Raw genomic sequence first — 23,133 nt, forward strand, 5'->3', positions numbered from 1 at the left:
ACTTTGTTGTTCTGCCAAAACTTCTGCAGGCCCATGGCTGAGCGGCACTGAGCTGGGAAAAACAAACAGAGATGAATGTCAGCCCGTGATCCAGGACACCGACACGGAGTCCTCCGTATAACTAACAGCACACTGAAATCACTAAGCTCCGGAGCTCGTGTTTTACACAAGGACACAAAATCGTACAGCTGCACGGAAAAAGGCCCAGAAGACCCTACGGAAAACCAGAGAGCAGATAAGACAGGAGGAATCCTCATGATCTAACGTCCGGGGGTCAAAATCATTTTATTGTGACCACAGACCGATTTATTTTTGGGGCTGAAAAAAGGCAGCTGTTCTGATACCTGCTTTAGAGCCGAATAATGAATGGATCAGTCGATTGAAGATAAATCGACTGATCCATCAATTACTATTTTGATATTCAATTAATCATTCAGGTTTTTATTTCTGGCACGAGCACCAAACCTCCTCCGGCTGTAACATTGCAAACTGAGTATCTTTCAGCTTTTACGACTTTCCTCTGTTTTCTGACACTTTACAGATGATGAGAGAACGATCATCAGTTGCTGAGGTGGCAGCAGTAGAGGTTCCGGTTGGTGTGTTGGGCCGATGAGGAATTTAAGAGTCGATCTGATTTCGTTCACACAAACATCACTGATGCAAGTAAAAGTTGCGATACGACGCGGTACAAATAACCCACTGCAAGTAAACGTCCCACCCTCAAAAACCACCCAGGTGAAAGCCCAGCAACAAAATGCACTTTAATTATTTTAAAAAAAATTAAATACTCATTATGCAGAATCGGCGCATTTACATTATTTGAAAGTCACAAATTTGAAAAGCGGAGCTTTAACAACAGGGTCTAACCCACTGGAGCGGTCGCTCAGTATTGTAGGTCAGGTTTCCTTTAACTTTGCCTGCTGGATCAGAACCTGTTCACTTACGCTCTGAAACCATAACCACAATCTTAAATTTAGCATTTTTATATTCCAACCCTCTCTCTTTCTCCCTCTCTCCACACACACACACACACTATATATATTATATACATATATATATATATATATAAAGGCTGAAACGATTAGTCGATAAATCAATTACTCAATCACCAGAAAACTAATTCTGCATTCGGTTAAAAATACTGACACGGTGTGACAGTGTTTTCTCATCATGAAAACGATCAGAATATTAATTGATAATGAAGATTATTTATTAGTTGCAGCCCCAGTATAGTTACCTTTATACGACACACTACTACGGCTACTTGTGTATATCGTCGTTTAACATGCCAACTACTTTTTCTCGAGCAATCGTCAGGTGTATTTGCCGCTTTTATCAGGTTTAATGAACCACAGCAGACACTTATCTAACCTGCTGGCTAAGCTAGCAGTGACATGCTACTAGCGGGCTGTTAGCCGCCTGTTCAGACTCGTTGACTGTCTGTTTGCAAAGCTGAGCAGGAGAAATGCGACTTTACCAAAATTAAAAACCATAAACTAACCTGTGGTGATATAACTGAACCGCTCACCTTCAGAGACCAGCTGCCGAATCTGCCGCGACCATACTGTCCGGATACGAACTGAGGCTGACTGACGAGCTGCCTGAACACTTTCTTCAGCGGCGTTTAGGTTGAAACGAGAAGCGCGAAAAGGACGTTGTAAAACCCAAAAGATGCTTAATATTAGACACCATTTATCATACATAAAATATTCAAGGAAAGGTCTAAAACAATACCATAAAATGCGCAGGTGATTTTAGAACATGTTTTACAGTCAGGCAACAAAGTAGGGGCCTATATAGGTCACGGGGCTCCTTGTGAGTGGGGGTGTTTGCCCTGGATTTTGCCTTCTAGGCTGTAAATTCAATCTTTCTGAGGAAAAGGTAGCCTACTCCTGGGATTTGGTGTTGGACTTTCATAAAGCTGAGAGACTTGTGAGAAACAGATAATAGTAAAATAATTGTAATTATAAAATGATATGAAACAAAAATAAAGAGCCAAAGTCATGAGGCCAGGTCCTGTCTGTTCCTCTATCTTCTGCGACTCAACACAATCTCTCATTTAGCAAATCTTTCATAATTTTTTGTGAAAAAATGAAGCCTGTTCTGGGACTTTACTTTCCATGTTCTAAGACTGTGACTATTTTCTTTTACATTTACATTTATTTACTTCTAAACATCGCTATCACTAAATTAATAGAAAGCTTCTACCTGCCATCTGGTACTGGCACATGGACGACACCGCAACGCTCAAGTATTGATCGCTTTGTTCGACATCAATTACGTGAGTGAAACGGGATCGGGATGGTAAAAGCTGCCGTTCCTAGAAAGTTGTGGTCATGTGAGGGCTGACGGGGGCATTAAGACCACGGTGCCCTAAGAAACCCACTCACACAGACAAATATATGAATTTGAACGCTAGCCACCATGTGCAACATAAAGGGTCAGTTGTCGGGACCCTCCTACACTCCTAGGGCACAACAGGCGATGTGGAAAGTCGAAGCCTCCAGGTCAGTGAAAATGGAATTTTTAGTGAAAGACATGTTCATAGATTCTGCTATTATTCAACACGGGAGAACAATGTGGAAAACCCGTTACACACATAATATTCCAAGCAGATTCTTTTATGTGTTTTAAAAAAATGTCTAGAGATCTTTTAAAGTAGACTCAGTCTGGTCTTATTCTTGTTTTCATCACCCAAAGCATGATGGTAAATGTGGTACTAACTCTGAAGTTATTCTACCGAAATGGAAATAAAACAAAACAACAACAACAACAACAACAGACAGACAAGTACAGTGACAAAATACACTCAGTGAGCACTTTATTAGGAACACCCCACTGACACTGGGTAGTTCCTCCCTTTGCTCTAAAAACAGCCTCAGGTCTTTGTGACATGGATTCTAAAGGATGTGGGAAAAAAACCCTTTGAGGTTCTGGTCCATGTTGACACGATTGCATCTCATCATATCTGCAGGATTATCAGCTGTACATAAGAGCTGCCAGTCTCCCGTTCTACCACATCCCAGAGGTGTTCTACTGGATCCAGATCTGGTGACTGGGGAGGCCACCGAAGTCCACTGAACTCACTGTCCTGTTCATGAAACCAGTTTGTGACATGGAGCATTATCCTGCTGGAAGTAGCCGTTAGAAGATGGTGAACCGTGGCCATGAAGGGAAGCACATGGTCAGCAAAAATACTCAGACAGGCTGAGGCATTCAGACCATGATTGGTTGGTGTTAAGGCCCAAAGTGGAGCCAAGAAGACCTCCCCCACACCGTTACACCACCACCAGCCTGGACTGTTGACACGAGGCAGGTTGGGTCCATGGATTCATGCTGTTGATGCCAGATTCTGACTCTACCATCTGCGGGCTGAGTCCAAATTTGTGCTGAGGCACACAGATGCTAGGGTCCCCAAATAAGATGAACATTTTACAGGGTGATTCAGAATATAAGGAAAACAACGCCTTTGTATCAAAGAGGTTTTACGTTTTAAACATTTATTGTGCAAACATTTTTTTAATAAAATACATAATGTTTTTAATGTTTATTTCTCAAACACAGAACTATTAACAATTTTAGAATGAGCTGTTTTAAACAGTCTTGTGAGCAAGATTTGTGAAATCCAAGGAAAATCCTTCTTTTGACCATAAGTTTGCAAATTTTAATGTCCTTGTTAAGGTCAGTTGGGATGTTCCTCTCAATGGACAAGTGGATAGAAGCGATGGAGACAGAGGCATTTTCCTCTAATTATGAGCAAGTATGACTTACAAAAAGTATTTGCGTATGTTTTGTCAGCCGTGTGAGTGTTTCCTTTGATAAGAAGGAGACTCCCGCTCCTACAATGAACACAGGGACACTGAAGAACCAGGCCACCCAAACGCAAACCTGAACCCAGGGTAGACAGGTTCAGTGAATGTGGCGTTGAAGGTGTGGAGGTGGATCGGTGTGCCAGAGGAGACTCTGTAGAAGGACAGAACGCCGGCAGGACAGTCCACATACACTGCTACTCTGTTAGAGACAGAGGAAGGGGACGGGGAGGAGAGAGTGTGGACTGTTCTTTTGTTGTGACTGACAGAGTAACCATTGACATCGGAACAGAGCAGACTCCAGGACTGATTATTTCTTCCAAACATGCAGAGATCACTGTCTCCTTTCCTTACGATTCCTCTGTAGCTCACTGCTATAGAAACTCTTCCTTCCCACTCGACCTCCCAGTAACGGCGCCCGGTCAGACCATCGCTACACAGCAGCTGAGGCCAGACGTCAAACCTCTCTGGATGATGAGGATATGGCTGCTCCTTCGTCACTACCGTCACCTTCCTCTTGTTGTCAGACAGTGTGAGGTTTCTGTTTATTGTGTTTGGGTCCAGGGTGAGTTCTTCAGCATCTGATGGAGAGAACAAGACACAGGACAGCAGCGGTTTATCATCTAACACGGCCGATGGATCTGGAGAGTTGAATTTAGATACACAAACTTTCAATTCAAACAGCTTTAACATGTGTCGCCTTGTTTTCATGAGTAAAAGGGAAAACACACTCACACTTCCTCAGACCAGGTCTCAGCCACTGCTTTCCATCAGGTTCCAGCCTGGAGGAAGAAACAAAGTCGGAATGAACCTTCACAAGCTTCACCATTAATTATCTTCTCAACCTTTCATTCAGATCCAACATCGAGAAAGAAAGCAGGTCAGTTCATATTGAAATACATGTCAGTTAAATAAACTTCAAACAACACCAAATACATGTAACCTTCATTTATAATTAATTATTCAATTTTTCACAGATGTCTTTGGTCATTGTACAGACAGGGAATCAAGATTTTGCCCCTTTATCTATATCAGTAAATGCGCAATAACCATATGGAGAAATATCACATTATGTTCACACACTTGGAATAATCACCTGTTGCATTTCAAGTTTGTTCATCCCCCTTACCCACCCCAAGGAAAAGATCCCTGATAAAACTTTCAATTTGTCCTAATTATAATCTTCATCAATGAATCAGTAGGGAACAGTTCTATACACGATGTGGGAATGATCCCCCCCGTTAAGACTTTTGGGAGCGTGTTTATAAAATGGTCTCCAGGCTTTTACCCTTTTCCCCTACAAGTAATATTATCAAAATATAACCTTTATTATTTAAAATTTTCCTAGCCTTGACTTAAACACGTCTCAGAGAGAAATATGGTCAGCGGGATCCATGGCACCAAAAAGGTTGCTAACTAGATGGAAACCTACACATTCACTTTCGCTCTATCAGTGGTGTGGTGTAGATATGCATACACTTAACGGCCACTTTATTAGGTACACCTGTAAAATCTACTGTAATTAAATACAACAGCCCTGCCATAACATCTGACTTTACAGGGTTTATAATGTTCAATTTTGAGTGAAGTTGAAAATGTGTAAATTAAATTATATTTTTACTACTGCGGGTGTAGTTAAAGGTGGTGTTGTACTAGACTACATTATGCTGAGAGGTGTTTCTAATTTTTTGTCTTCCCCATTTTCATACATCAGGGGGTCAGAATATTAGAAACACCTCTGAATATAATGCAGTCCAGTACAACACCGCCACAAAGTATGTACGACCTCAGTGCTGAGACATTGTTCAGGGGTAAAAAATTTAATTTACAACTCTATGACAGTATCAAGAAAAATTGGACATTATAGGTGTTAGGGAGTTTTCTGTTGGGTTGCGCAGGTCAAGCGTGGGCCTCGAGGTCTCAGGCAAAACAGCAGCGAATCTTTCTGAGAGGCAGACTGTTTTCTCTCCTTGAGATGTTGGCAGCTGTCTGAGGTTATTTGGGGAAAACAGAGCCGTTCTGATTAAAGTGAAGCAGCGTTGCTGCAGCAGCCAAGGTCAAAGGAGACGGCTGCTTTTGCCTCCCTAGACGGCACAGATTGGTGTCCGCTAGAATCCACGGGCAGAGCAAGATAACAGCGGCTCCAGACCAGGATGAACTGACGTTATACTGAAGGCTATATGCAAAGTGATCTGATCTAACACGGGTAAAAGCATTTCCCTGTTTAGAGAATAGCGAACCAACAGACTAACTCATTGAGTTTGACTATTTCTGGGTGTAAAGTATTGGCAGCATAATCGGTAGCGATTAAAAGACTGAAGACAGGGGACTGAGCTTCAGGATGGAGATGGCATCTTCATATAAACTTGTACTGATAATTTCTCCAATTAGCCTGGACACTCTTCACTGATGAGTTCACCAATAACCAGCAATATCCACAACAATAGTCATCATTAAAAGTAGACTCTGTAACAGAACAGTTGTACTGGATTGCTTTAGATAGGTATTGGGACCCTCAGCCCATCAGTTACTATACTCAGCATGTCAGTGTTACGGAGAAACATCGTGGGAGCTCTTGTTTTCTTTCACACCTGAGAGTGTCCAGCCTCCATTGTGGATCCTCCAGTCCAGCAGAAAGCAGCTTCACTCCTCCGTCTCCTGGATGATTGTAGCTCAGGTCCAGCTCTCTCAGGTGGGAGGGGTTGGATCTCAGAGCGGAGGCCAGAGACGTGCAGCCTCCCTCTGTGACCTGACAGCCTGACAACCTGGACACACACACACACACACAGTGGGTGTATCAGTAGGTTTCCTTCCTTTTCCTTGTTAGTCAATGCTAGACTTCCTCTTCATTCCTGGTTGAATGACACCACAACCTGTCATCAACAGAATTAGTTAACATAATGATCTGTTAACTAAATTTGCTTCAGAATTAAAGAAAAAATAAAAAGATATGAAAATTTGTCTCAAAAACAATCAGTTCTAGAAATTTTCTTGCAGAAGGTTGTTAACTCACTGTTTTTGAGGATAATCTATTGAGTAAAAGTCTACAGACATCAACCTGTATATTTCAAGCTATATTTACATGGTCATCTGTTAAAAGAGTAAAGTTGAATCCTGACCTGAGAGTCTCCAGGGTACAGTGAGGACTCTCCAGTCCAGCAGAGAGCAGCTTCACTCCTGAATCCTTCAGGTCATTATTGCTGAGGTCCAGCTCTCTCAGACTAGAGGACTGGGAACTGAGAACTGGCGAGAAGTCCTGACAGCATTTCTCTGTGAGGCTGGTTTGATTCAACCTGATATAAATAAATAAATAATATTTTCCAGGGTTTCCATTTATTCCATTTACTGTCTCAGTGTATTTCACAAGTACATTTGTTTGACGTTTTTATGATTTTAAGTTCTAACATATGATGATGTGGACATGGTCGACATTAAGCAGATTATTGAAACTAGAGAAATTGTCCTGTATAATATTGTGGTTGCCTTGAAAAAGTAAAGTTTTGTGTCAGCAGTAGGGTATCTATGTGGCATGCAAAACAAAAGTAGACTGTAAATCATTTAATGAGGCACAACACGGTCTTACATGAAGCATCAGAGTGAGATCTGACCTGAGACACTTCAGTTTACAGAGCGGACTCTCCAGTCCAGCAGACAGCAGCTTCACTCCTGAATTCTGTAGATCGTTGTTGTTCAGGTCCAGCTCTCTCAGACTAGAGGATTGGGAACTGACAACTGAGACCACAGCATGACAACTTCGCCATGACAGGTTACTTCCACTCAACCTGAAGAGCAGTTGATGATAAAGACAAGTACTGACACTGTTTCTGTTTTTAAAACAAGCTTCTCCATTCTAGTGTTTTCTAATTTCCATTGATAAATCACTAATTGGTCATGAGGATCTTGCTTCTAGGTCCAGCTCAAACTAGAGAACCGGGATATGAGAACTGATGAGAACTCCTGACTTTCTCTGTAAGCCTAGTTTGATTCAACCTGATAGGCATTCAACTTTCCAGAGCTGTTCATTGTCAGAGAGCAGGACATGGTGTAGTGTATTCCTCTTTTAAATGTATCCAATGCTTTCTTAATTCGTGGCATGTGGTAATGTCTAAGAAATCAGTAGAAACCAAAAATGCAACTTGTGGTACTGTTCAACAGCACCACAAGTTGCAACCCCCGGTCTCTCATTTTTAAGCAGACTGTTAATTTTGTCAGCTGCAGTATTGACTGCTGCGTGCAAATTTTATCAGCTGTCACTAGCTAGTGTAGCTAAAGCTAAAACTAAATGCTGGTTTGTTTTAAAATGAGAACCTTGTAAAACAGGGGAAGATGGTGCTACACAAAAGCATTACAGTATGATATGACCTGAGAGTCTCCAGTTTACAGTGTGGATTCTCCAGTCCAGCAAAGAGCAGCTTCACTCCTGAATCCTTCAGGTCATTATTGCTGAGGTCCAGCTCTCTCAGACTAGAGGACTGGGAACTGAGAACTGATGAGAATACCTGACAGCATTTTTCTGTGAGGCTGGTTTGATTCAACCTGATAATAATAAACAAAAATAAAAACATCTTCTTCAGTGGTAATAGTGTCAGTGAGCAGGACAGGGTTCAATGTTATTTATCATTATACTGATCTTAACGTGGTCAAGATTTAAGCCCACTTAACAAATCACCAAAAAAAAAAAAAAATCCTATATCATATGGCGATAATCCCCAAAAATTAAGAGTTATTTCACCAAAGGAGAATGTGTATGCTACATGCAATATAAAACAAGACAATAGAGATTAAATGTTTGAGTTACAACACAGTGTTACAGAAAAGTATCAGAGTGTGATCTGACCTAAGAGTCTCCAGTCTACAGTGTGGACTCTCCAGTCCAGCAGACAGCAGATTCACTCCTGAATCCTTCAGGTCATTATTGCTGAGGTCCAGGTCTCTCAGACAAGAGGACTGGGAGCTGAGAACTGATGAGAATACCTGACAGCATTTCTTTGTGAGCCTAGTTTGATGCAACCTGATAAAAATAAATAAAACACATTTTCCTTTATGTTTTACTTTAACATCCGCAATATGTTCAGTATCAGTGAAGAGGATTCAGTCTATCTGTCTGGTACATTTGTGGACTAGTGCAGTGCCCATTCAAAACGTGCTTGTTATCTCATTAATAGTTCAATATTTTATTCAATCATCTAATAATCATCATCTAATTTCCACGTCACTAAAGTATTATGATATTAATAATAATATTAACAATAGACCCTATTTGTCAGATACCTCTTCAGAAAAAACTGGTAAAACTACTACAGTATAATACAACAGGCCTGCAATAAATCCTCCCCTCATGAGGATTATAATTTTCAGTTTTTATTGAATTTGTTTGAAATAGGTGTTGGTTTATTTTAATGGTCATTTTGGAGGCCGTAATTTGTGGTGATATTGAACTGTACCATGTGATGTCCCCTCCAGCCTCCTCGGTCATGTTTTCATTGGTTTCGTCTGCCTGAGTGTTTTGCTGACCTGTTTTTCAGTAAAGACCCTGATTTTTGTAACTCTGTCTTTTGAGTCGTGCTTTTGAGTCCAAAGTGTGGTGGTTTCAGTTGTTACATACAGGGTTATGCTGAGCGGTGTTCCTAATATTTTGTCCATCCAATTTATATGAAAGAAGGTTGACAATATATATTAGCAACACCTCTCAGTATAATCCACTAGAGTTCAACACCACCACAAATTACAGCCCCCAAAATGACAACTAAAATAAACATCCTCTTAAACAGATTCAATAAAGACTGGACATTATAATTCCCAAGAAGGGAAGATTTAATTTAGGGTAGTTGTATTATACTGCATTTCTTTCATCAAGGTGTACCTAATAAATTGGCAAAGGAGTGTAGATAAATTTAATCACTGTGTGTTGTAGAAACCCTTTTCCCTGAACTGGAGAATCAGTATTTTTACTGAAGAATTTGACTTAAAACTTAAAATGGGTATGACACTGATTTATGTCATCACTGGAATAATATACAGTTAACAAAATCACTGTCAAGTGTTTTTACTGCAGAAGCCGTGAAAATATTTGAAATGATTTACAGACTGTAACAACAGTCTGTTAAGTTAGTTTAAGCCATTTTTGCACTCATACATGGCCATTAAATGAACAAGAAAATATAAAACAGCAGATAACAATGTTAGATGATGCATGTAATTTAATGTTACATTACCATCACAGCAGCGGTGCATAAATTACTTGTTCTGCCGGTAAATAATCCTAATATATCATGTCTAGGTGGGGATAAAAAGTAAACAAAACTGTGCTGTCTTGCTGTGGCTGCGTCTGGTCTTAAACAAATTGCCTTCTATGAAGTCGGTTATGTGGATGCGTCTCCCCAGCCCTAACCGACTGCGGTTTAATGTTTCTCTAGAACTGCTCATCCAAAGGAAAAATTCACAGTTGACGCAGTTGACCCACTTGCTCGGGTCCTCGACAATACACGAGAAGTTTGTAGTAGATTGGATGAATCGAGAAAATCATAGGACAGACAGACAGAAAGAAAGACAGAGATTCCTCCATTTATAGTTAGTTATAGTTAATTGAAAGTGCAGACATATGATCACAAATAACACAGCAGAAACTATAGTAATATTCATCTGCTGTATGGATTGTTTCAGCCATGTTTGTTTCACTAATCAGGAAGCGTGACACGTAAGCATCACAGCGTAATCTCACCTGACAATCTCCAGTTTACAGTGAGGACTCTCCAGTCCAGCAGAGAGCAGCTTCACTCCTGAATCCTGCAGGTCATTGTTACTCAGGTCCAGATGTCTCAGTCTAAAGGACTGTGAGCTGAGAACTGATGAGAACTTCTTACAGCATTTCTCTGTGAGCCTGGTCTGCTTTAACCTGACAGTAATAAATGAAAACAAAACATTCTCCTCAGTGTTTCAGTATAGAACCCCCAACCTGTCTGATGTCAGCGAGCATTATAAATTTTCTATACAATTCAAAGTGTAAATAAACAGTATAGTGATCAAACCATGGTCAGAATTTAAAGGGTAATTTAACTTTTATTAGTTAAAAGATTAAAAGATTATATGCACGGTCACTTTATTATACTATCTATTGATTCTGATCCCTTTTTATGTTGTTTATTACTACAGATGTTCTTCTCATTTTTTCCAGAGAAAATCCAGTAGTTGAGTCCTCTTGAATCTGAAAGACTCTGTAAAAAAATCTATGACGTATCCCAGGACACTCCACCACAAAAAAATTCGAGGTGAAGTTACATTCACTGAAGTCATTATTACTGCTTGTAAAAAAGATGCTTTGGGTTGCACATGTGAAACGATAGGTGTTACCAGCCAGTATAGATGTTAAAACAAAGGTAAACTGCGTTATGTTGCTATGGTTCAGTAAATTCTTGGTGACTGTGAGATGTAATATTTCGGCATCGAAACATCTGAAAACAGCTGAAATGCATCATTTAGAAAGGGTGAAAGATAGAGGAACACAGTAGAAATGAACTGATGTGTGGTTGTGTGTGTCAGGGTTCAGACTGCACTGAGTTCAAGCTAAAACACGATATCAAGTTGCTCTTTAAGCACACTTAACGAACCAAAGTAAAAATTCTGTATCACATGATCATTTTACAGAAATAAAGTGGTGTTTCACTAATGGAGAATCTATTATACAGATGGGGTATAAAACTAGACCATAGAGCATTTAATGTTTGAGGTAAAAAACGATATTACACAAAAGCAGGACACTGTGATCTGACCTGAGAGTCTCCAGTTTACAGTGCGGACTCTCCAGTCCAGCAGAGAGCAGATTCACTCCTGAATCCTGGAGGTCGTTGTTACTCAGGTCCAGCTCTCTCAGACAAGAGGACTGGGAGCTGAGGGCGGATGAGATATGTTGACAGCATTTCTCTGTGAGCCTTGTTTGAGTCAACCTGATAAAAATAAATAACACACATTTTCCTTTGTGTTTTACTTCAACATACCAGATATGTTCAGTATCACTGAACTGAGTTCAGTGTATTTATCCAATAAATTTGTGGAATGTTCTTATGATTCAAAGTGCAGACATAAGACCGTGAAAAACACATTATCGATGAGAAGCAGTAGGAATATCTGTGTTTCATAAAGAGTTTATCAGCAAAAATCCATATTTGTTTCATCAACAGGGAAACACAGTGTCAGACAAAAGCATCACAGTGTGATCTGACCTGAGAGTCTCTAGTCTACACTGTGGACTCTCCAGTCCAGCAGAGAGCAGCTTCACTCCTGAATCCTGCAAGTCGTTGTTACTCAGGTCCAGTTCTCTTAGACTAGGGGACTTTGAGCTGAGAACTGATGACAGAGCGTAACAGCTTCTCTCTGACAGACTGCAACCACTCAGCCTGAAGGAGAGTTAGAGATAAAGAAAAACACCATTGTTTATATGGTCTACAATGTGAGAAACACATTGGTTGGCCTCACTGTGTTGATGAGTTGAACAATCATGCCTAAGGGTCCCAGGTGATGAGAACATTTTTTAAATCTTTACTATGTTTTTGTTTATTTGTTTGTTTGCTTTTTGTATACAATATATAAATGAGCATTTTATAAAACTTTCAAAAAATCCAAACTTGTCTCCAGGATCACAATATTTTACAAAAATTAATTTTAGCCATAAATGAACTACACCTATTTTTTTCTTTTTTGTATGGATACATTAATCTGTGGAGATACAATCACACTGAAGGAAACAATTTGAAAGGTTGTTCAACTAATAAACAAATCAATCATCCTATCAGTTAACTTAGACTTTCATATTTGAAAAGAACCCTACACAGGATACAGTTATCACTGCACTTATCTGTGCACCTACAGAGCTTTGTTGGAGGCCTTGACCACTGGCAGCAGCCTCAGGAGAGCCTCCTCTGAAGCAGAGTATTTCTTCAGATCAAACTTATCCAGATCTTCTTCTGATGACAGTAAGATGAAGACCAGAGCTGACCACTGAGTAGGAGAGAGTTTATCTGTGGAGAGACTTCCTGAACAAAGGTATTGTTGGATCTCCTCCACTAGAGAATGGTCCTTCAGTTCATTCAGACAGTGGAACAGATTGATGCTTCTCTCTGGAGACATATTCTCACTGATCTTCTTTTTGACGTACTTGACTGTTTCCTGATTGGTCTGTGAGCTTCTTTGCTTTTTCAGCAGGCCTCGCAGGAGGGACTGATTGGTCTGCAGTGAAAGGCCCAGGAGGAAGCGGATGAACAAGTCCAGGTGTCCATTTGGACTCGCCAATGCCTTGTCAATAGCAAACCGGTGGACTTTTGTCATAGATGTTTTGCTGAAAACCATTCTCACATGTTCGCCACAAGTTTGCCCTGGCTCAGACAGAACATTCTTGTTTCTGTTAAAGAGTGCCTTCTCTACATAGAGAGCTGCCAAAAACTCTTGAACACTTAGATGGACAAAGCTAAACATCTTGTCTGCATCATTCTTCCTCCCACGTTCCTCTTTAAAGATCTCTGTGAACACTCCTGAGCACACCGAGGCTCCACTGACATCAATGCCACTCTCTGTCAGGTCTTTCTCATAGAAGATCAGATTGCCCTTTTCCAGCTCGTGGAAAGCGAGTTTTGCCAATGACTTAATGTACTTAACGCACGTTTTTTGGCCATATCTCTGTTTTGTCTGATGAATCTGAAACACCAGGAATTCTGCGTACAACTCAGTCAGGGTCTTGGGCAGCTCTCCTCCCTCCCTGGTTTTCAACACATCCTCCAGAACTGTAGCGGTGATCCAGCAGAAGACTGGGATGTGGCACATGATGTGGAGGCTTCGGGATGTCTTGATGTGGGAGATGATCCTGCTGGCCTGCTCCTCATCTCTTAATCTCTTCCTGAAGTACTCCTCCTTCTGTGGGTCAGTGAACCCTCTGACCTCTGTCACCATGTCAACAAAGTCAGAATGGATCTGATTGGCTGCTGCGGGTCGTGTTGTTATCCAGAGGCGAGCGGAGGGAAGCAGATTCTTCTTGATGAGCTTCGTCAGCAGCACGTCCACTGAAGTCGATACGGACACATCAAAGTCTGTGTCCTGGTTTTTATTCGTAGAGCAGTCCAGTTGAAGGCGGCTCTCATCCAGTCCATCTAAAATAAACATAAGTTTGAATTTGCTCTTGTCATAGTTGGTGTTTCCTGATGACTGCAGAGTTGTAAAGATGTGATTAAGAGCTTCCTCCTTGATGTCTCTGGTCTCCCTGATACATTCATGAATGAGCTCTGCTAAACGAAACTTTTCTCCCCTCCATAAATTTAATTGGCGGAAAGTAAAGGGGAAAATCAGATGCACATCCTGATTAGCTCTTCTTTCAGCCACGTCCAACACAAACTTGCGCACAAGAAATGTTTTGCCAATTCCTGCAATTCCATTGGTCAGCACTGTTCTGATGGGTTTATATCTTCCAGAGGGGTCTTTGAACATGTCACTAGATTTAATTGGTTTTTTTATTTCTGCTAGATTCTCAGCAATCTCAATTTGCCTGACCTCATGCTGTGTGTTGATGTGTATGTCACTTCCAGCTGTGATGTACAACTCTGTGTAGATATCATCCAGACGCTGCTCATCCTTCTTCTGGGCCCACCCCTCTCGTGCACACATAAACTTATCCTGGAGGTTTGATTGAAGCAGGTGTTGGTAATATGAAATGGGTTGCGGCTCTGGTACTGGAACAATCACATCTGTTTGAAATAAATAACAAAACAAAAACCAAAATGATGCTAAAGATGCCTCTTTTGCCATGAGCAGCAGTAAACTCATGCTTTTTTTTTTCAAAGGTTTGTTTCTGAAGAGAAATAAATAGAGACGCAAGGTGAGCCAAAGTAAGACACCAGTCAATCTTTCATCTAAATGTAGTAAAACGTTTGACCACATTTTTAGAAAATTGGCAAAAGAAATTAAAACCAATATGAGTTTCATTTGTCATGCCATGGGTAGTACTAGTAAAATGATTTGTTTTAAGTCTAGGGAATACAATTACCACTGAGCCTCATGGCCAGCTACTAACAGGCCCATAGCATACCTGACTGCTTTGGTTGCCACTCAGCAAGAAAAGGATGGAGGCCTCAACTGAACTGCAGGTGAGCTCGGCTAGCTTTCTGCTCTGGCTCCACTCCTTCCTCGCAGTGACAACCACTCGACTTCGTGGCTGGGTCAGCCCTCTCTCCTTCAGTTGACAACCGCGTCCTGAGCTTGGAGTCGGTGACTGGAGAGAGTACCAGAGTAACACGGTCTTCTAAAGAGAGTGTTGAATTATGGGTTGTTCGTAGCCTCAGTGTTGCTAGGCTAGCAAGTGTTGCGTTTTGCTGCCACGGAGGAAATAAATTTATGACAAAAAAAAAGAACTCAGTCAAAAGGCATCTCCCGATGTCAACTGCAGAAAAGAACCAAGGAGAAAATTTGTGTAACAGCAAAGAATTACAGCTGTCACAGACGAAGAGCTCAAAAAGAGAGTCTAAAAAAGGCTAACTGTCAGAGAAAAGGATTCTGACCCTGTTCAGTAGTCTGACAGAAAAGTCAGACTACCAAAGTCTGATTGACAAGATACAGAAATGTGGGTTTCACATACGACCGTATTTCATGTTTCACTTAGACAAGGTAAAAGCCTTCAGTGATGAGGACTCTGTTCTCCTTGGATTACTGGTAACGTTCCCAACATGACAAGTGTTAAAGACTTTGCTATCGTCAAAACGTTTTTTCATCAAAAGCAGATGTTGGAAAAGGGTGTCCGTCTTATAATCAGGGTCATCCTATATTCAGGCCGATACGGTTCTTCAGACATGAGGGTAATCACTCATCGTCCATCACAGTCTCGATGAAAAGAGTCGCGCTCTCCGCTGTACGCCGTTCTTCTCTCTTCGTCCTCTACTCTCGCCTCCCTGTCCCTGCTGTCTGCGCTGTGGCTGACTCATGTTATGTAAGACTTGCCCTCCTGAGAATGGCAACCAATCGACAATGACAAATGACCTCCTGTGGCCCTGACACCACCCACTACCGTTATGAGAACACTAGGAGTCTGACCTTTCTGTCGGTTTCACGTGTCAATGTGAGGAAGGTTCCAGGTTCCTCGTGGCCCCTCACAGATCTAATGTTTTCCTTCTCCTCGTGCTTCATGTACCTCAGCGTTTATTCACTCAGTCTGTTTCCATTGCACTTCATTGCATTTTTTTTTTAATTTGATACACCAACTTTTCCACCTCAGGCAAGAGTAAAACATTTTTTTGTGGTATTTTGACTTTCTGCCCAAATATCCAGCAAATCAGCAGCACTCAGGGTTTTTTTTGTTGTGCAAATTGAATATGTGCATAAAAACAGGTTGATCGAAACAGAGGTAATATCTAATATATCTAAATATACCTAGTCCGTTTCAAGTGGAGGGCTGCAAAGGAGGACATACTGATAGCCTCTACCCTTTTCAAACAGTGCCACAGTCTCAGTCTAAGTGTGATATTACTTGTCCCTTGAATCAAAGAGTTTGAAACACAACAGAGGTAGGATAAGTTTTTACTGAGCTCCACATCTTTGGAGCTTATCATTAGGGAGAAGCTCTATCACTGAGAAAGCAGATTCTACTGAAATGTTCGGTAGTACATCCTCACCCTGCTATAGCCTATCGCCTCCGTTCATTCTGTGCCCCTGAACGCAAGGCTAAAAAGGAAGTGTCTGTCTCACTGTGGTGGCAGTCGTTTTACAGTTGGTTGGGAAACACCACAATTGTGAAAGAATAGTTAGGACCAATGTTGGGGTGTAATAGTGTAATGTCATCGGGTTTTCCGTCTCCCTCCTGTCATCACATAGGACGAGAGGTTGTATGTAATGTATTTTTTCAAGATTTTGTTGGAATTTTTTAAAATTTCACTGGGAAATATTATTACATATTTCTCTTTATTCTCAAAATCTTTTTTTTTTTACTGAGTTGCAGCAGTTCTCAAAGCCATCGCTCGTTTTTTATGTTTAGTCCTCACAGGTTTTTTCAGTAACAGTTGGTTAGTATTAATCTAGCGCATCAACCGAATGTAAGGAAAGCCTCAGCTAGTGAAGCTCTTAGCGACGTGTAAATCAGTTGGCATTACATCGGTCAGCTTACATAACAGCATCCTCTACTCGTTGATCGCTGCAAATTTTCAGCAATAACCAAAGATTTACACGAGAACTATTTTGTTTGCTGCAACCTGTGGGAATTAACGGGATGGACACATTTTTAATATATTTGATGTAAGGGATGAAAACTAAATTTGCCTGAACACACTTTTTCGCGAGGCCCGCGACTCTATACATGCTCAGGGTCGCATAAAATCGGTCCATCACAAAAAAGTAAAGCCTTGATAATATCACAGAATGAAATTTGATACTTTTTTCCACAGTCAGACCGGTTTATTAATGAAAGGAGTAAGAACAATGAGGCATATGATCAATTCATAAACATCTCTAGCACATTTTTGTCAGCTGTATATAACAATAACTCCTAGTAATATAAATAGAATGAATTTATTTACATGACCTGGACCCAAATAACTGGAAGAAAAGTGATGGATAGATTAACCAATTAAAAAATAAGTATTTCATTTAAGTTAATCTAAGTTTTTGTTAAGATCTTCACCCGTCCATTCCAAATTGATGACCTCCTGGCTACTGTAGCAGCAGTAGTGACCGTGTTTGACTTAAACTCCACAAAAGAGGATCAAACAGCCTCTGCAGCACGATCCACTGTTGCAGCAGCGCTTTTTAAAACTTCATGACAACCTGACAGCAAGTTCGCTTCACGCCTGTCTTTGCTTTCACTCAGTTGGAATGAAGTCATACTGTCACAAAAGTAGAAGTAAAAGCCTCTTGTATCGAATTTTTCCGAAGGGAGAAGTTACACTTTGTCTTTGAGGGCTTCCGTACAAATCAGAGAGCGCGGCAGCTTTACCTTCGGTCTGCGGCGAGGAAGGTCTTCTGATCTCTGACGTCCGTCCAACATCACTGACATCCACTGAGACACAGACAGAGATTACGTGTCATATTTTCAATTTGACTTGTTAATTATTATTTAGCATTGAGTTAACGGGAGCTTGTTAATTCGTTTTTCATTTTCATCTGTTTTTTTTTTTTAAATGTATCCGTGTTATGTTCTGCTTGGCTGTAACTCCAGTGAACCTTTATTTCTCGGTTCACATATTCTGGACTGTTTACAAGTGGTTCTTAAATAAAGCTAGCATAATAACATTTAAATTCCCAATTTTTTCCGGGGGGGGGGGGGACTGGGGGTGTCTCAGCCTTTATTGACAGCGACAGTGTAGAGACAGGGGGGGTCCCGGGCTGGATTTGAGCCTGGGCCGCTGCAGTGAGCTACTGGTGGGCCCCTTGAATTCCCGTTTTTATTCACTGAAAGCTGATTGTCATAAACAGGAAAAGCACTTAACCAAGAGGGATGCACGGCTACGATTTCTAGAGGTGCACAATGCATCAGTGGCTGTTATATTATTGGCCGATAAGTAGGAAAATTAGTATTATGGAATTTCAGCCGATGATTGAGTTTAATCATGTGCAGCATGGCTGCGGGCAAAAGACGCCACCTGTCGCCCGGTTCTGAGTAGTTCTGGCCCAAAATGAACAGCCAAATATTTTCTACTGATACTTTTGCAAGTTCGATTCGAATCGAGTTTACGCTAGTATGTACTGCCTCCAGGAAATAGTCGTATGCCCGCACTCTTAGGTCCAACTCTGACAAACGCTTTCGCCTCCTCCCGCCTACTCTTCTTTCATACGCTAACAAACTGTCAGCCGTGGGAGCCTCGGCGCTCGCCATATTTGTTCATGTACCAGAGTCAGAGCCTTGATTTTTGTGTATTTACTGCAGAAATAATACACACGTAGCGTCAGCACAGTTATCACAGTAAGTTGCATAAAACTATTTTTTAAGCGGGTGTATTTCCCATCAATGTGGCTTCTGTGGCTCTATGGGTCCTGCTAACTTTGCATTCGCTACCTCCACGGTGGAGATCCGGCGTAAATCGGTGTATGTTTGTAGCCTACACATATTTTACTTTACTTTTACTTATTTTACTGTTCGTGTGCAGATGTATCATTTCACTTCAAGGAGGTCAGTGTTTTCGGCCTGAACAATCCCTGTAGACCTGTATATGTCTATGCAGTTTATACATACTGATTTTTTCCACATATTGTCACTCTTTGTGTCTAATACATAAACTCTCCTATATGCAGAAATGCAGGTTACTACTGCTTTACCTTACCCCCATCGACATATCAACCTCACATGTATGACAGCGTTATGTCAGCAGGACATCTCATTGGTAAATTACTCAGGGCATCGAGTACCACACAAATAATAATGTCAACCCCGTTACTCAGTGACATTAATATCTCAGTGTCTCGACCCACGGAGGATCTGAAAGAGAATTAAATCTTGTGGTGCCATCTTGCTTGTGTCCCAACAAACACCAAGGACTTGATAACCTTTATTGCGAGATCAGGATGTCGTAATTAAGAGGAACTACGTCTTTTTTTTTTGGAGATATGTAAATAATTTCTGTCTCTTTGCTGAATGCAATGTGCTTCTGTACTGAGAGAAGTTTTGTGTTGCACATGTCAACCCACTGTTTCTGCCTGAAAATACAAATAAAGTTGCAGGGGGGGAAAAAAAGTACGACTGACCTTCTGGTCCTGAGCTGGTGTTAGACAGACTCTGCGCCAGATCATTCCTGTTTATCTTCTCCAAAACCTTCTTGGTCACCTTCGGAGCTCCATGAAAGTCACAGGTCTGCACCATCAGATCCACTGTGTCCCGCCTTTCTGCCTTCTCCAGCTTGAACGCTTTGATGGTTTGGTAACCTTCCAGGATGTCAGGCTGCTGCAGATACCATTTGAAGTCCTGGAATTCCACGTCTCGTAAATCCTGCAGAGTCCGATAAAGGTCCTCTGCCATCTTCTTGGCGGCCTACTGAAATCAGGAGGGATTGTCAACCGGGAGGAAAACTGCCCCGTGGGCTGGACTTCCCCTGAAGTCCCGTTTGAAATGGGCGACTGCTTACGCTTATTCAAATTAAAGACAGCCACCTATGAAATAAAGCACCACCAAACCGGAAGCTGATGATGTTAAAGCGGGATGCTAATGAATTCGCAGATTCCTTCATTCACTGAGAAAACTACACATAGAGACAGCTGAAGTCCTGTCCCATTTGCTTTTAGCTTTCGTTGCACCAGCTTTTGGTTCTTGAAATAAAGACTGTGCTGTCGTTTTTATCTGCAGGGCTCATGACACCAAACACCACTGTGCACGAAGGATACCGTCATCCTGAAACCACAACTTTAAGGTGGTTTTTCAGGTGTAACTCACACAGTGGTGCTTTGACCCAACCGCTAACGTCAGCATGCTAACATGCTCACAAGGACAATGCTAACATGCTTATGTCAAGCAGGTGTAATGTTTACCATGTAGACCATCTCCGTTTAGCATGTTAGGGTGCTAAAATTTGCTAATGAGCACAAAACACAAAGTACAGCTGAGGCTGATGGGAACGTCATTAGTTTTGCAGGTATCTGATCATAAACCAAAGTACTGGAGATGGTAAAATGTTGATCTGATGATGGCGCTGGATGAAAAACGGGGTGACCTTCAGTATTATTACAGTTCATCCTCAAGAGAGAGACATGAAAGTTTATCCAATGGTTGCAAAGACATGTGACTCAAAACCAGATGTGTCCACCTCATGGCGGCACTAGAGGACAAGTCAGGGGATCACCGAAGACAATAAGATTCATCCAGAGGGGGACATGGATGTCTGACAATCCGTCCACAAATTGTTGGGACATTTCAGCTTGGATTAAAGACGTGGACTGACAGACTGACAGACAGACCAACATTGACCCTCGTGGAGCCACAGCACTAAAAACACAGCTCCAAACATTCCTCTTCAAGTTCACTAAATAAACAGCAGGTATCTTGATGGCGTCAGTACAGAAACGGACCTACTTCAGCGACGTGGCAGGAATAGAAACAGGCCAAAGCTTCACATAAAATTCCATTATCTATGGAGTGAGCGGATGCTTAAAAAGAAAAAGACTCGTTACCTGTTTCTGAAGGTTTTGAGGATATTAGACCCTGTTGATAATATCAAAATCCAGTCTGGCTGCTGCAGTTAGGTCTCTGTTAAAGAGATGGCGTTTAAGGAAATGAGGAATTAAGTGAAATTTCAACTTCAGCTTTTTCAGATTCCTGTCACTCATGTGAGTTCCTGTAAAAATGCACCCTACATAGTAAATGACATCAATACAGCCGCATGACATTTTGTTTTTGTTTTCAGCCAACCCTTACTGTGGTTTTCCTTTCTCGGATAGCAAAAAGACTCACCGTGAGAATGTGCTGAGTCCAGCTTGTATGGTCTCTCACATCCAGTTGACGCACGGTCAGGCAAGGTCAGAAGTCACGTTTACAGAGCAGCTGCACCGAAAGTGTGCGGTTTTTCCGGTCACAGCCCGCCACCCCGTGTGGACACCTGAGTTATTAGTTTTCTTTAAATGTCACACAGCAGTGGGGTTTTTTTTTAATGACCAAACATAGGTCATTATGTGATTCCTGTCAGCCACGTGGTATACATTTTTTACACATTGTTCCACAGGAGCTCAGAAGCTGTTCAGTCATAAACTGGCGATATGCAGCATCCACTATCTTCCTACTGAAGAGCATCAGCAGCACCAAAATCTCAGTGTCATTTTTTTTTTTAATCTATTTTGAGAAGTTTATGTTTGTGTGCCTGTGTGTGATGATTATGCAGATTCTGGGACGAAGTTCTTCTGAGATCAAACTGACGGGAAAGGGCTTAAAAAGAAACCGGAGTGTGGCCAATACTGTCAGAAAGAAGGGGTGATCTGCAGCCAGGTGATACTCCTACGTGGAACTATTTACCTACTCAAAGGTGCCAAGTGCTGGGAATTTCTAGTAATTTTGTAATTGGTTGCTCTATTAGATTACATTTGACGGTGACTCAAAAATCCAAATGAACAGTCTGATGTCCACACCAGATGGACCACATCAGACCAGATCTAGACCAGATAAACAGGAAGGATGGAAAAGTTTCAGATTTGTGAAACCTAAATTTTATTTCTGAAAACACACAAACCTCTCCGTCTGCACGCTCCCTCTCTCTTCACCAAATTCATGCCGCGTAAGGAGGGTCGACCCATACATATAGACCCCGACACAGGTCAAACCCGTGTCACTCTGTCGGTCCGAATGGGGGGTTACGGAATCTAAGAAGGACGTTGCCCTTTAAAGTCATGAACCGAGGGGGCATGGGGCAGGGAAGAACCCATTCGGGGCAGATTTGGATCATTTACTATGAATTTCCATTTTTCCCTCTGAAGTCCGGTGTATGTTGTTTGACGAAGGCCTTGGTGGAGGTCTGCCCTCTACCGAAGTGCCATTCTAGCTTGTTATTGTTTTGTATTTATTTTCAAAGAAATGTACTTATTTAGCTCCCAGCTGTGATGGCAGGTTAGGGTCAGCTGGGTGGTCAGTGGGTCCTGTATGAACCAGGTCCTGCTCCGGTGGCAGAGGGGGGGAGGTTGGCCGCTAGCAGGACTGTCGGGCGGTGGTTTCTGTATCTGGCCGGACTGGGAGGCAGCAGTGGCTGCAGTCGCAGTAGCGGCTCCCTACTAATTAGTCAGAAAGTGCAGGCAACAATGACTATGAGGTTGAAATGTTGACTTTCAGCTTTTATTTGAGAATGTTTCATCATCACGTTTTTCCCATTGGAGCCCAAGTTGAAGGCAAAAAGGTCCGAGATAAGCAAGAAGTGAAAAGACTGTAGACCAGACCCAACAGACAGTCACTAGCTGCAGCGATTTACAACCAAATATGATATTACTGATAACCAAATATATATTTTTCAAGTGAATGTTAATGTGTTGCTCACACTTCCCTTAATTTGGTTCCCCTCTGTATAAGAAAGGTTTCTTGACATTTCCGATTATTAAACCTCCCCAGGTGTCATTTCCACTTTATTTCTCGGAAACAACAGTAACAAAATGAGATGGAGGACGATTTCTGCGGCAGATTAATGAAAAATAAAACAAATTTAAACTAAAGGATCAAAAATATAGATCACTCACTTTTTGGTTGTTATGTGGTAGAATGCTGGGTTTGGTTAAGATTAATAGAAACTGATTAATTGCTGTGAGAATAAGTTGCATGTGTGTCTCTGTTAGTCAGCAGTGACTCTCTTTACACAGGGAGACACTGTGTCCCTTGCAGTGAAGTCAGAGACACCGAGGAACT

General features: G+C 41.5%; 1 protein-coding gene across 7 annotated transcripts; it reads right to left on the reverse strand.

The window, feature by feature from the left end:
- Positions 1-3,273: 3,273 nt before the first annotated feature.
- LOC120799783 (NACHT, LRR and PYD domains-containing protein 12-like) lies at positions 3,274-23,082 on the reverse strand. Of its 7 annotated transcripts, none has more exons than XM_040145140.1 (14): positions 21,208-23,082; positions 19,512-21,003; positions 17,767-17,829; positions 12,673-14,536; positions 12,029-12,202; positions 11,579-11,752; positions 10,531-10,704; positions 8,647-8,820; positions 8,172-8,345; positions 7,418-7,591; positions 6,929-7,102; positions 6,401-6,574; positions 4,545-4,591; positions 3,274-4,390 (listed from the first exon to the last, which is right to left on the reverse strand). In XM_040145140.1, exons 2-14 carry the CDS (start codon positions 19,780-19,782, stop codon positions 3,840-3,842), a joined length of 4,188 nt encoding a protein of 1,395 aa, XP_040001074.1. In that variant the 5' UTR covers positions 19,783-21,003; positions 21,208-23,082; the 3' UTR covers positions 3,274-3,839. The 7 variants fall into 7 exon arrangements, with proteins under 7 accessions (XP_040001074.1, XP_040001075.1, XP_040001073.1 ...); XM_040145141.1 differs by having other exon boundaries at positions 19,512-19,794; positions 20,928-23,082; XM_040145139.1 differs by having other exon boundaries at positions 19,512-19,797; positions 20,928-23,082.
- Between the last annotated feature and the right edge of the window lie 51 nt (positions 23,083-23,133).

The sequence above is a fragment of the Xiphias gladius genome, chromosome 15, assembly GCF_016859285.1.
Source record: "Xiphias gladius isolate SHS-SW01 ecotype Sanya breed wild chromosome 15, ASM1685928v1, whole genome shotgun sequence".
Classification (NCBI taxonomy): domain Eukaryota; kingdom Metazoa; phylum Chordata; class Actinopteri; order Istiophoriformes; family Xiphiidae; genus Xiphias; species Xiphias gladius.

What these genes read in the sequence shown, in the direction of transcription:
- LOC120799783 (XM_040145140.1), bottom strand. Translation starts at nt 19,782, where the DNA reads ATGGCAGAGGACCTTTATCGGACTCTGCAGGATTTACGAGACGTGGAA. An exon ending in TTCCTCGCCGCAGACCGAAG is followed by an intron (nt 14,537 to 17,766) that starts GTAAAGCTGCCG and finishes TATTTCAAACAG; the next exon opens with ATGTGATTGTTCCAGTACCA. An exon ending in TGTAAACTGGAGATTGTCAG is followed by an intron (nt 8,821 to 10,530) that starts GTGAGATTACGC and finishes TATTTTTATCAG; the next exon opens with GTTGCATCAAACTAGGCTCA.